The sequence below is a fragment of the Dermacentor variabilis genome, chromosome 8, assembly GCF_050947875.1.
Source record: "Dermacentor variabilis isolate Ectoservices chromosome 8, ASM5094787v1, whole genome shotgun sequence".
NCBI classification, from domain to species: domain Eukaryota; kingdom Metazoa; phylum Arthropoda; class Arachnida; order Ixodida; family Ixodidae; genus Dermacentor; species Dermacentor variabilis.
Genome location: NC_134575.1, coordinates 36,582,334 through 36,595,356, shown reverse-complemented (window position 1 = coordinate 36,595,356; position 13,023 = coordinate 36,582,334). Strand labels below are relative to the sequence as shown.

The following is a 13,023-nucleotide window of genomic DNA, read 5'->3' as shown; positions in this document are numbered from 1 at the left end:
ATTCGCTGACTGATTTTTCGAACTCTGCCATGGTACCGCAACACGCTTTATAGGGTCAACGTATAACAACGACCAAAGTTTTTCATGTTTGAAACAGTTGTCGTCTGATTTTCCGGACTCTTTCTCTCAATCGCAACTCAAAAGCTACTGAAAATGCAAACATCACCACCATCATTTTGTTTTTCTGCAGCCTCAAACTTGCGTTGCACGCAGCTCGCACTCCAGTTCAGACCTATCATTTTTGGTACAACCTGTGCTATAGCAGGCACCACTTGCTGCACCCTCCCACAAGGCTTCACGCTGTCATTGCTGTCGGCACCTGTCAGTTGCATATGGTGATTTGTACTATTGGTATCGCCTCTAATGTACACTGGGGTTCACTTTAGATGCATACTGCAATGCTAGGCTCAGCCGTTTAAACAACCAATTCTCTTTAGTGGTTTCATTGGCAGCTGCTACCAATGGTGCTGACACCACCTTCGTCATCCGCCTCCAGCTTGGCAAAAACTTTGAAGTGAGGCAAATATTGGAGACTGACGATTAAAAAGAAGGCCAGCATTATCAGGCAAGTGCAAAGTGGCCAATTACAAGCAGATGCCTGATAGGAATTTGAAAATTCTCTAAGCATACAATATCAGACTATCAAAAAGAAGTTGAAGATTTTAGAAGCTCAGCAAGAAGTCTGATGGATCCTGACAGAAGAATGTCAGCCAAGATTTCCACCGAAACCTTCAGGAAGCTATTCTGACGTGGCTGAAAGCCATGATCACCAAGAAAGTGCCGGTGTCCATGCTATCTTAAGTTGTAAAGCAGAAACCCTGGCGCTTCACATGAACATTGAGATTTTTAAATTTAGTGATTGCTGAAGCCGAAATGTCAATGTCCATGATTGACAATGGCCCATCTTTGACACTGACCCCAATGTTCACCCAAACTGCACTGTCCTCAACTGTCCACTTATTGCACTGTCCACTTATTGATTTCAAGCACACTAAATTATTCCAGCCAGTGTTCGTGCAGCAGCTGCGTGCAATGCACACTGGAGTCGTGAACCTATAACTTCGGCGAAGCAAGTGCAGCTTTCTTACTATTTCGGAGCACCTAACACTTGGCATGATGAAAACACTTTTTTTTTTCACAGCGTACTTCCTATATCGTTGACTTTTTATTGCGAGTGGCAAATTTGGTTTGGGAGCTACAAAGCTATGTTTGGCAGCTTCTTTAAGGCAGTCCAGATGTAGCGAAGATCGGTTATAATGATAGGATTTTTCATTCTTCTTGATGTCATTATAAGTGGACTGTAATGTAATTTCCAACTAGCGGTGCCTGAAATGAACTGTATGATGCTCCCCTGACACAGCTGGGATTAACAGGTCAGACCTGCTGGCACGAACACGCCAGCGTGCCTTGGCCGCTTATAGAATTCAGTGATTGCCCACTTATCACAAGCGTAGGTAGAGGCTCCGCTGGAATTTTTTAACATGAATTCGAAATGGTAGTAATGCCAAAAGCGTGGAAAAAACGCAGTAATAGTACTAACATCTTCCAGCAGCTACTGACTTATTGCTGTCACCAGTGGTTTGGCAAAATTGTATGAAAGTATTCTTCACACAAGGCTAACATTTACACTGATACACCCGCTGTGGTTGCTTAATGGCTATGGTGTTGGGCTCATAAACATAAGGTCGTGGGATCAAATCCCAGCCGCGGTGGCCACATTTCGGTGGGGGTGAAATGCAAAAACACCCATGTATTTAGATTTAGGTGCAATTGAAAGAACTCTCGTTCGTCTTAAAAATTTCCGGAATTTGCCACTACGGCATGCCTCATAATGCGATTTTAGTTTTGTCACATAATACCCCATCATTTATCCCAATATACAAAACCTGTTAGTCATCTATGTGGGAATAAAAAGGGTTTTTCAAGAACGTACCACCTTGTTTGGTTAGGACGTGAATTATGCAATGCCTTTCTACACAAACACTGCCTCAATTTTCTTAGACTTGGACAAAGCGTACAATACTACATGGATATTTGGTATATTGGAGTATTTGGCAAACTTGGGGATTTGTGGCAAGATGCTGAGGTGTCTAGCGGACTTTGTCCAATTCAACATTTCAGGCACGTCTGGGCACAGTGCTTTCACGCATATTTGTTGAAGAAAACGGCTTGCCACAAGTTTCTATTGTAAGCACAACACTGTTCGAAATAGAAACAAACTCCAGAAACAGAATTATGCCATCTTTAACTTTTCAGACTAACTCTAAATTTTTATACCTTTATTATGTGCTGTGCATCAAACATGTTAACTTGCGAACGGCTGATCCAAATTGCTTTGAATGAATTGACAGGGTGGTCAGATAAAAAATGCTTCTGTTTCTCCACTGAAAAAGCTGTTGCTGTGGTTCTTTCATAATAGAAAAAGGGCTTACAACCATATGCTATCTGGAAATTACGTGAAGCCATACTGCGAGTCATACAAGGCCACAAGTTTTATGGTTTTATTCAATAAGAAGCTGAACTCCTTGTGCACATAGATAGTCTGACGATTAAAGGAAGCAAGGCACTTAACATTCTGAAAGTATTCTCTCGCAAGCACTGGGGCTCTGACTGCAAATGTCTTCTATATACAATGTGTTTCAGTGAACAATTTCAAATGTTGATAAAAATGTACTCTTCGAGAAAAAAAGAAAACCTCTTCAGAAGGAAACTGCTAGCTGCGGCAGACACCAGGAGGTGTCAAAGGCGGGCTTATTAGTTAGCTGATTGATTAAACTTCACTAATTAACTTCTTGGTGGTGGTAAACTTTATTGAAAAGGGGAAGGGGAAAGGGGGAGGTGGCTGAGGGATCAGGCTCAAGTAAGGCCCTGGGCCTGCTTGGCCTTCTCCGCCCAGTCCACCAATTTAAGCTGTCGGTCGACGTCCCCGGAACTGAGCCAGGCTGTCCAGTCAGTTTCGCTGTTGACGGGGGGATCAGGAAACAGGAGTGATGTGCATTCCCCCATTATGTGTGTAAGTGTCCCTGTTTGTGAACAGAGCCTACAGAGCCTACGTATCCGCGGACGAGGCTCGGTGCACAAGATCTCAAGCCAAACTGTGAACCGACACGTTGCCGGGCACAGCTGCATGAGCGGGGGTCCGCACGAGAGTTTTGAAGCTGCTGAGGGGGTGCCGCGTGAGGACATGGTGCGCCTGTTTGGAAATTCTACCGCGGACGAAACTGTCTATGGCCTGCTTGCTATTGGTGATGACGGTATTCGCTTCAGCATGCATGGCCATGGCAGTCGCGGTTTCCTCCGCTTCCACCACTCGGCCAGCCATGATTGTTGTCTGTTCTATCAATCCTCCGTTGTGATCCGCTACAACCGCGGTCATGAGGTTGCCGCGAGGGTGTCTTGCTGCATCTGTGTAGACCACTCCATGTTGCGAGCTGTAGCGTCGCCAAGTGGCTTCACTACAAGCCTGCCAACAGCCCTGATGGAACTCGGGATCCATGTTGCGGGGTAGAGGCGGGGCATAAATATGCCCCCTGACCTTTCGCGGAATCGTCATGCACTCTGTAACCTTGGGGATAGCTTCTGGAGGACTGTGCAGCCATCTGGGGTTTACAAGAGATGACGGACTTGGGCTGTGTGGTGAGCGTCTAAGAACTTCTCGATCGTGTTGTGCATGCCTAAGGCCTCTAGCCTTGCGGTGGTTGCGTAGTTCGGAAGGCCCAGGGCTGCCTTTGTGGTTCTTCTGATCGTTGTGTTTAATTTAGCCAAGTCCGTGGCTGTGAGTTTGGCATATGGTGTCGAGTACATGGTTCTGCTGGTAATGTATGCCTGCAGAAGTCGAAGCAGCTCGCCCTCGCCCATGCCATGGTGCTGATTAGCCACTCGGCTAATGAGCTGTACTGTGTAATTCGTCACCCTCTGGAGTTTCTTTAACATGAGCCCGCAGTTATCAATTAGCGAAATTTGGGGTTATTGTCAATCCTGAGTTTGTAGCCCCGGAGAAGACGATGTCATATCAGTTTTTAAAACAAAGAAAAAGTGGTTGTCTACAGCTCTGCAGCATGAGAAAACCTGACATTTTTTCTCCTCATAAACGAAACTCTGCGCTTGAGTAGAGACGGAAGTCTTGAGCATACCCAACGTCCGCTGGTGATGTGTTGCAATGACTGCGGCGGCCAGTTTGAAATGTACGTGCTGTTTTCCCTAGCCAGGAAGCCTCGACACTTAGCATAGGGTGCAGCCAGCGTTAGCTTTTACTTATTTACTCGGTGGAAGGCAGAGGCGAGTCATCGCCAACTAAGCAGCTGTCGATATCAAGATGCTGTTGGGAGCTGGCCTGGTGCTTTGCCAGTGCAGTTGCCTCAGAATTTTCATTCACATTACGCTAGCTTCATTGAAAGAATGAAGCCATGCTTTTGTTACAGTGCAGAGTTTGTTCTAGCGGTGCCGATATTGTGACATGCAACTTTCAGGACTTATTTTTACATGGTATGGGCTTGACAGCTAAAATAAATGAGGGATCTGTAGCTGAGAATTTCTTGGCATTGTAGCATGACATTGTTTCATACCAGCTGCCGTCCCATTTGTTGTAAGTGCTGGCCTAGGATTAGGAAATCCTGACTTCAATCTATGTTTAGCAATTTTGAGTGATGTAACAAACATTAATGAACAAAAATTGCTTATTTCAATCTTTTATTTGGTTGTAGGCCTATTCGGGCACTCCACAAGAATATCATTTTGGGCAACAACAGAGAACATTTACATGATGTGCTCAAATTGCTTTCCATCCATTGCGATGCACAGATGAAGGCGCCCTTTCATAGAGTTCATAGTAAATAAAAGCATCTGTCTGGAAATGTTGTCGAGGGAGATTCTCACACGTTGCTTCATATCCGCGAGGTTGGCTGGTTCCATCTAAAAAACCTCATTTTTAACATATCCCCTAAGAAAGAAGTCCAACGGTGACAAATCGGGTGACTAGATGGCCAGGATGTGTTTCCACTACGCCCAATCCACTGGTTGGGAAAGGACTCGTCAATGAATTTACGAGCCGCTGAATGAAGATGCGGCCGGGACCCGTCGTGCTGGAATCACATTTTTTTTCAGCGCAGCCAATGGTAACGCTGAGGCAAACTTGGAGACAACTTGTATATCTGTGATGTGCAGATAGGTTTCATATCATGTAATAATTCTACGTATCTGCGAATGACAGGTGCAGCTTGGATTAAATAAATTGTCTAAATGGGCAAATGTAAATGGATTTAAAATGCAGAAAAGTACACGCATACTCATTTCAAACGAAAGAGTCGTGACACCAGTACCAAAACTCACGATCAATCGAGAGGAACTATCTGTGAGCAGCGAACACAAATTCCTAGGAATAGTTCTAGACTTTATCGTCCATCTTAGATGATCCTTTTAAGCATATTGTCGCGCACAACATAGGGTAGTGATGGAAAATGCCTCCTGAACTTGTACAGGAGCCTTGTCCGCTCTCGCCTTGACTGTGGTGCTATAGTCTGTCATTCTGCAATGCCAAGCGCACTAAATATCCTATACTCCGTGTACCATTTAGGTATCTACCTCACGACTGGTGCCTTCAGGACAAGCCCTGTATTAAGCCACTATGTAGAATCAAACAAGTTGTCATTCTGTCTACAGAGGCCATATTCCAGCGTCACATATTATCTGAAGGTAAACGCGAATGCTGAACATCCTTGCTACACAACTGTAAACGATGAGTCCTGTGCCGTACTTTTTGAGCATCGGCCCACAGTGAGGGAGCCCTTCTTACTGCGTGTGAGGAATTTCAATGAAGAAATGCGTGAGCCACTTCTAGAACACCATCGAATGCTTCCAGCAAAGCTGTCACCGCTGCGGCAATGGCAGCTTGTGGAATGTGACGTTGTTTGTTGAAGTCACTAATAGTGCTCTTGAGATGCACGTTTGAATCTACTTCCTTGAACTTTGGTCGAAGAACTGCTGTCAGGAGTTTTACACTGATGCATCAAATTCACAGGCTGACGTGTCTTATGCAGCAATCGGTCCTTTCTTTTTGGAGTCCGGCATATTGCATTGCCAAACCGGTATATTTATGGCTGAAGCCTATGCGCTATTGTCGGCTGTGAGGCACATTAAACAATTAAAGCTAGAGAGGCCAACTATACTTACAGACTCATTAAGCGCTGTCAAGGCTTTAGTATCACTACAAAAGCATTAAAGTCCTGTAATTAGTGACCTTTATAGACTCCTGGGCTCTGTTTATGCATGTAATCAGTGTGTCATATGCTGGGTGCCTGGGCACAGAGGCATCAAAGGTAATAACTCGCCGACGAAATAGCCACATCCACAATAACAAAAGATTTCAACTCATTCATAGCTGTTCCCGCCATAGATTTGAAACCTTTCCTTAAAAAAAATTAAACCCTGTTGGCAATGCATGAGAGATGCCCGAACCTCAATTAAATTTAATCTATTTAAAGCACAGTTAAGCACTTCCCTATTAATAATAATATCACGACAAACTGATGTGCTGTTATGTCGAGTAAGAGTAGGGCACACATACTGTACACACAACATCTTGTTGACTGGCGACGAACCTTCTACATGTGGCAGATGTGGTGAAATGCTGACCATCATCTATGCTCTTGTGGAATGTTGGGAAGCAGAAATTCACATGAAGAAACACTTTCCTTTAGCTTACCGACAGCGTATCCTGTTACATCCAGCACAGTTTCTTTGCAAAAACCCATTAGTCGACACCAAATTTTTCAATGACATCCTTACATTGCAAGTTATCAGTAAAAAAAATATGTAGGACAGCCTTTACCAGAGGCTGTTGCTGCATTAGGTACACCTTATATAGCATGTGCCTCCAGGCCCTTGCATTCAACATTTATTATCATAGCTCGCATCTCTGGTCATTGTTGTTTTAATACTTGTATATTTTATGCAAATTAAAGTGACTGATTTTCGGCCTATATACAGCCCTGCTACATTCACCATTCTATAGTACATTACTCCATCTCATAATCAATTCATTGAAAACCCATTGCCATGTGTATGGTGCACTTTGGCCATATCTGGCCCTTGCGCCATAAAACCCCATACATCAATCAATCAGTCAGGTTTGTTTAGACCATTATTTGCCCGTTTCAGCAATCATTTGCCACAATGTTGCGATGGCAGAGCACAAGGAGCAGAACATAATGCATGCCAAATAGTTTTCGCTTTGAGCGAAACTGCAACTGAAGATGTCGTACATTGTTAAGCCTATAAGGACGACACTGAATAAAGCTCAGCAAGTCAAATAGTCTTCTCGGATAAAGAATTTTGAGCTCACTAAAAAGAAGCTATATGGGCAAGTCGTTACACCCTGAGAGGAGGCTGTTTTTGCGAACATTTGAGGGTTGTATGCAGTTATTTCTGGGGGTTATATACACGCAATTTTTAATGCGAAAGCAATATGTCCAGTACACGAAAATCTGCCAGCGGCAGCGGTGACACCGAGCAGTCGTGCTAAATATTGCCGATGGTGCAGAGTAAAAACACGTCAAAAATTCTCGCATTGACTTCAAATTTCTCAGGGAGGTTGCTGCAAACAAAGTAAATCGAGGGCTATGAAAAGAAAATTTTGTAAATTTCAGTCTTGGTGGGAAATTTTCCTGGGCCTCCGAGGAATGGGAAGAGCATGCTTCCCCGATGCCACAGTGGCTCCACGGTTCTGGTTGGCTAAAGGTGTGCCTTGTGCATGTGTCATTGCACATATCAAGTCTTACTAAAGGTGTGGCCTAATGTGTGCTTCAGTGGGCATGAGACGGTGCAGCCAATGGGAAGGAGGTGGACTATAACACTTTCGCATTCTGACAAGTAAGCACTCTTAAGCATCTCTGCCGAACCTATTAATCTCCTAGAAGTGTTGCATATTGTGTTTCTGGGCTCTTCTGAAAAGGGGCGCAGGTTCTATGTGTTAGCAGGTTATACACGGAAAATACTGCATGTCCTAGTTCGCACTGTACTATCTTAACTTATGAAAACATTGCCAAAGTTAGGCATGTGGTCAAGAAGAAACTGATTAATGAATTCTCACATGAGAAATTTTTCGTGCCAGCGAATCAGAAGTTTTGCATGTGCCAAATATTGCCTTCAGACCGCGAGTGCTCTTTTTAAAGGCTCGGAGAGGAAGCTAGGTCGAAGCTTTTTGACGCTGCCCTCTAAGGGTCGGAGAAATCTGCAGATGTCTTCGAACACTCCAGATTCTCTCACCTAGTAATTTTTCACTTTTCTGAAGAATAGTTTGTTCGGTTGGACTTCATAAACAATGTCATGAAGCATTCAGATGCTGAAATATTGAGTAAATCAAATGGACCACTAGGCTTCATTTGTTCCACCATACCTGAAATCACCCTCAAGATGTCCCAAATGAAAAAAAAAACTAAGCTCATCATGATACTATCTGTGTCTTAAGCATTTCATAACATTACTTTTCTTCTATTTATGCAGCATCCAAGCCTTCTATTTCTTCATCAACAGCCAACGGTCACAATTCACCGCAGGGACCCCTCCGCCAAGATAATCTCTGTGACAATGAAGCTGATAAACTGTTTTGTCTGGAAGCACATGCCAGGGTCCGTACTGGCGAGCATCCTTTTAAGTGCCATTTATGCCCTAAGGGCTTCTCCAAAAGAGACCTTCTAAAGAGGCACTTGTGTGTACATATGGGCAAGCGACCATTTCAATGTCCTTTATGCCTTCAAAGATTCTCGCAAAGGGCCAAGGTCAAGGAACACCTGCGCACCCACACAGGCGAGAAGCCATTTCAGTGCCCTTCATGCCCTCAATGTTTCTCGCATAAGTCCAGTATGAAAGACCACCTACGCACCCACACAGGTGAAAAGCCATGGCAGTGCCCTTCATGCCCTCGGTGCTTCGCAGTAAAGAGCCGCATAAAAGTCCACCTGCGCACCCACACAGGTGAGAAGCCATTTCAATGCCCTTCATGCCCTCGAAGTTTCACGCATAAGTCCACCATGAAAGTCCACCTGCGCACCCACACAGGTGAGAAGCCATTTCAATGCCCTTCATGCCCTCAAAGTTTCTCACGTAAGACCAGCATGAAAGACCACCTACGCACCCACACAGGCGAGAAGCCATTTCAATGCCCTTCATGCCCTCAAAGCTTCTCACATAAATCCAGCATGAAAAACCACTTGCGCACCCACACAGGTTAGAAGCCGTGGCGGTTCTTTCATTCCTTCGGAGCTGCTCGTATAAGTCCAGCATGAAAGACCACCTGCAAAACCACACAACGAGAAGCCATTTCAATGCCCTCTATGTCCTCAGAGCTTCTCACAAAAGCCAGACCTGAAAGACCACCTGCGAAACCACACAGGAGAGAAGCCATTTCAGTGGCCTTCATGCCCTCAAAGCTTCTCGCATAAGAACAGCATGAAGGAACACTTGCGAACCCAAACAGACGAGAAGCTATTTCAATGCCATTCATGCCCTCTGAGATTCTCGTGCAAGGCCAACATGAAGGAACAACTGGACACCCATGTAGGCGAGAAGCCATTTCATTGCCCTTCATACACTCAGAAATTCTCGCTGAAGAGTGCCATGAAGCAGCAACTGAGCATTCATACAGGTGACCGACCTTGCTGTTCTGCCACCTGCTCCAAGTCCTTTGCACTTGCTGAGTACTTGAGCAGACATAAAGAGGACACAGCACCACCATGCAGTGGAGTGGGTCAGCAGGTATGTTGAACTTAAGTTAGAAATCTATAGATATGGAGAAAGCTACAGGGTGTTCTGCTGCATCAAGTAGGACAAGTGTCCCCATGTGCTCTTAATAGGGCCCTGGAATGCTTTTTGTGTGTTACCATATGTGCGCTATATCTATACTCAGCATGTCATCAGACAACGAGCAAAAGAAATTATGGAAATCGACCCACACAAGCGCATTATCGCTCATAAAGAAATTCAAGATATACAGCACTAGGAAAACAAGAGTTAAGCTCAATCTCTGCTGCGATTTTAGCTGCTCTAAATTCCACATTTCACTTTGCTATGACCTCATGTGGTGACGTCAAAGAATCGCAGCAGGACATCAGCAAAAATCAGCACGCCAGAGTTGCCAAGTCTGCTCAGCCTTTTCATGGCATACCCATGGCCTCCACGATCTCTTGACTGTACGCAGATGGGATAAATCCCACAATAGAACAGACAGATGCCATTGTAGCCGCACCACCACCAGAAAACAAGGAATAGCTTCGTTCTTTGCTCGGAGCTGTAAACTACTACAGTTAATTCCTGCCTCTAGTGTCTGCGCTGGCCCATCCCTTGTACAGACTACTGTGTTACAACCAGACATGGGTGTTGACAAGTGCCCACGAAAGATCCTTTGATGACATCAAACCTGTGCCAGCGGCAACAGAGGTCCAACAGAGCAGCATAGTGACATGTCTCACCAACAAAGGAAAAGTTTATTGCCGGAAAGTATGACTGTCACTTGAGTGAAACTACAGGAAGGAGTTCTGGAAATACCCGAGATGTGGTCATCAGCTGGTCATGAACACATTCACCACAGAAGGCCATACACAGAAATTTGAGCGCCTGGAGAAAACAAAGCTAAACTTATACATGCTCTTCTGACAAATATAGAAACGCATGGGTACAAGTTTACACCTACAGTGGTCTTACTGCTATATCTATCCTCCTTGTTACATCTGGCTGGTACTATCAGTGCAAGTAAATGTTGAGCTGCAATGTGGTAAAGCTCCCCAAGAACTTTCTCGTGAAAGCGATATGCTCAGTCCAAGCAATTGCTGGAAATTTCACATTGGGTTTGAGCAGGCTTCTTGTCACTTTGATTAATTATTTAGTCGGCAAATGCATCTTTCAGAAAATCTCTTGAACACCACTTCGCACTAAGGCATAAAATGTACGACATAAGGGCTAACGTGAACAAGGTTCTTGTCCAATTTTTTCAGGGTACCAGGTCACGGTGAAATCCAATACATAGGTGTGGTTCACTGTTGCACTTGTGCATTAAGGTGCGAAACTACTGCACATGATTTAGGTTTTTTTGCTATAAAACTATCGCACACTTTTCATCTCGTGTCACGTGCCCGAAAAGTAAATTTAGTGAATACGTGTGCGGCACCATGGAGAATACAGACACCAGGAAACATGACAGCACCAGAAAACATGACAGCGCCATGCTGACAAATGCAGCTACATATAGTATAACCACTTCAGCTGCTAGCAGAATGTGGTGGCAGTGTACTACTGGGCAAAGGCCGTCACTACCCTGAACGGTGGGATGCTGAAGGACACAGCCAATTGATGACTTACTTGGGCCAACATTTTGATACTTTTTTGCTAGATTTACTAGCCATAGAAGCTTCAAGTACGTACTTTATATAGTACAAAACTTCTTTCAGTCGAAACCTCCTGATAAATGTACTTTGTTAAATCATCAAAAAAGCCACATGATTTTCAGTGAAGCTAAGATAGGGTAACAAAAATATTTTGTTACATCGCTGGTTTTGTAAATTGAGATTTGCTATTTTAAGGTTTGTCTGTATTCACATTGTTGCTATGTAGCAGCTTTAGAATAATTGATGTTATCTTTAGTGGCTGTACTTCTGTATATATTTCCTACATCTGCGTGACTAATTCTTTCAGTATTATTCTTTTTTTTTTTTTTGCATATGAACTTTTCCTGTTAGGCTCATGTATTCGTTGCCTCTAGGTTCTGCTATGTCTAGTGTTATCCTGGAGACTCTGATATTGTTCTATTTATGCTTCTTCTTTCCACAAATAAGTACTTGTTTACAGCAATTGATTTTTAAGGAGTTTACTTGGCGTTGGAGGACCAAATAAATGCCTGTGTTTAATGAGTGTTCATTGTCTGTTCTTGTTATTTTAGTACTCTCATGACAGCATGCAATGCAGTTATTTTAGCATTTAATTCTATTTGTGGCTCCAAAAGAAGTGATGGCCAGCATTGCTAAGCCCAGTGGAGGGAGGGAGAGAGAGATATGGGGCCGCATGCCGGCTTGTGAGAGAGGATGATGTGGCGTCACGACGATGCCCTTTCCCCTCGCGCAACTCCTGGTGCCTGTTCACCTGCTCTGTTCCATCGCGGCACGCTCTTGAGGCACTTGTCGCAGCCAATGGGATTTTAGATGCCGTTTCGCTGAGACTATAGACACCAGCTTTTTCGCTCAATGCACAATTCGATGCTTCCTCATAAATAATCTCTAGAGAATAACAATGACATGTTTATGTTGAGCTCACGTTCGCGCTTCGTCTGCAAAGGTCTGCCCGACCCATGTACTCTCGGTACCGGGGCCAATTCTGTACTGTGCAAGGCACGCAACCACGGAGCAATCGCAAAGCTCAGGTGATAGGCAAAGCAAAAGCGCTGTTTTAAACATGCACCCTTAGAGTGCCACTATATTACAACCTGCTGATCCGCGCACGGCAAGGTGCCCACACAGTTGCATTTCCCACATGGCCGTGCTATGCTAGCGTGTGGCTGATAGTAAGAATGGGTAATCGAAAGACTGCTCCCGAATGCCTATAACCATTTCAAGTCCGTGGCACTTTCATGTTCTGCTTTGAATGAATGCGTGCGGTATTGTGGTTCCCTCAGATTTTTTCTTGCCCAATGCACGTAACGTGTACTTTCACAGCAGGGCTCGGTGTGTTTAGACTAAAGCAATGTCATTTTAATTTTGCTCGCCACTCATGGCGTCTGTAGCTTCTTTGGTTACACAGTACTTTGGTTATAAAGTACAGCAAGTCTAGTTAACAAATTTTATTAGGATATGAGGTTTAATATTTTTTTTTCAATTGAGAGCTTGGTTAAAACGAAATTACTTGAATAAATCAAGCAACATACCATAAAATCGATGCAAGAGCAAAAAAATTGGAGGACGCTTAAGCTTCGCCTTCAAGAGTGAAACGCGACAGCGTTCCCGTCGACCCGCCAAGGGGTGTAACACAATGCGCTACGGCGCA

At 44.3% G+C, this 13,023-nt stretch overlaps 1 protein-coding gene across 4 annotated transcripts in view; it reads left to right on the top strand.

Moving 5' to 3' along the window:
• LOC142590020 (uncharacterized) overlaps window positions 1–13,023 on the top strand; it is a 41,223-nt gene that overhangs the window by 2,732 nt on the left and 25,468 nt on the right. Inside the window, exon 3 of one of the 4 annotated variants that reach the window (XM_075701843.1) lies at window positions 8,500–11,900. The exons of the other annotated variants lie outside the window; for them this stretch is intronic. Within the exon in view, the coding sequence (XP_075557958.1) occupies window positions 8,500–9,227 (728 nt within the window). The 3' untranslated portion in view covers window positions 9,228–11,900. Of the gene's footprint in view, window positions 1–8,499; window positions 11,901–13,023 lie in introns of those variants that run through there. 4 annotated transcript variants of the gene reach the window in all.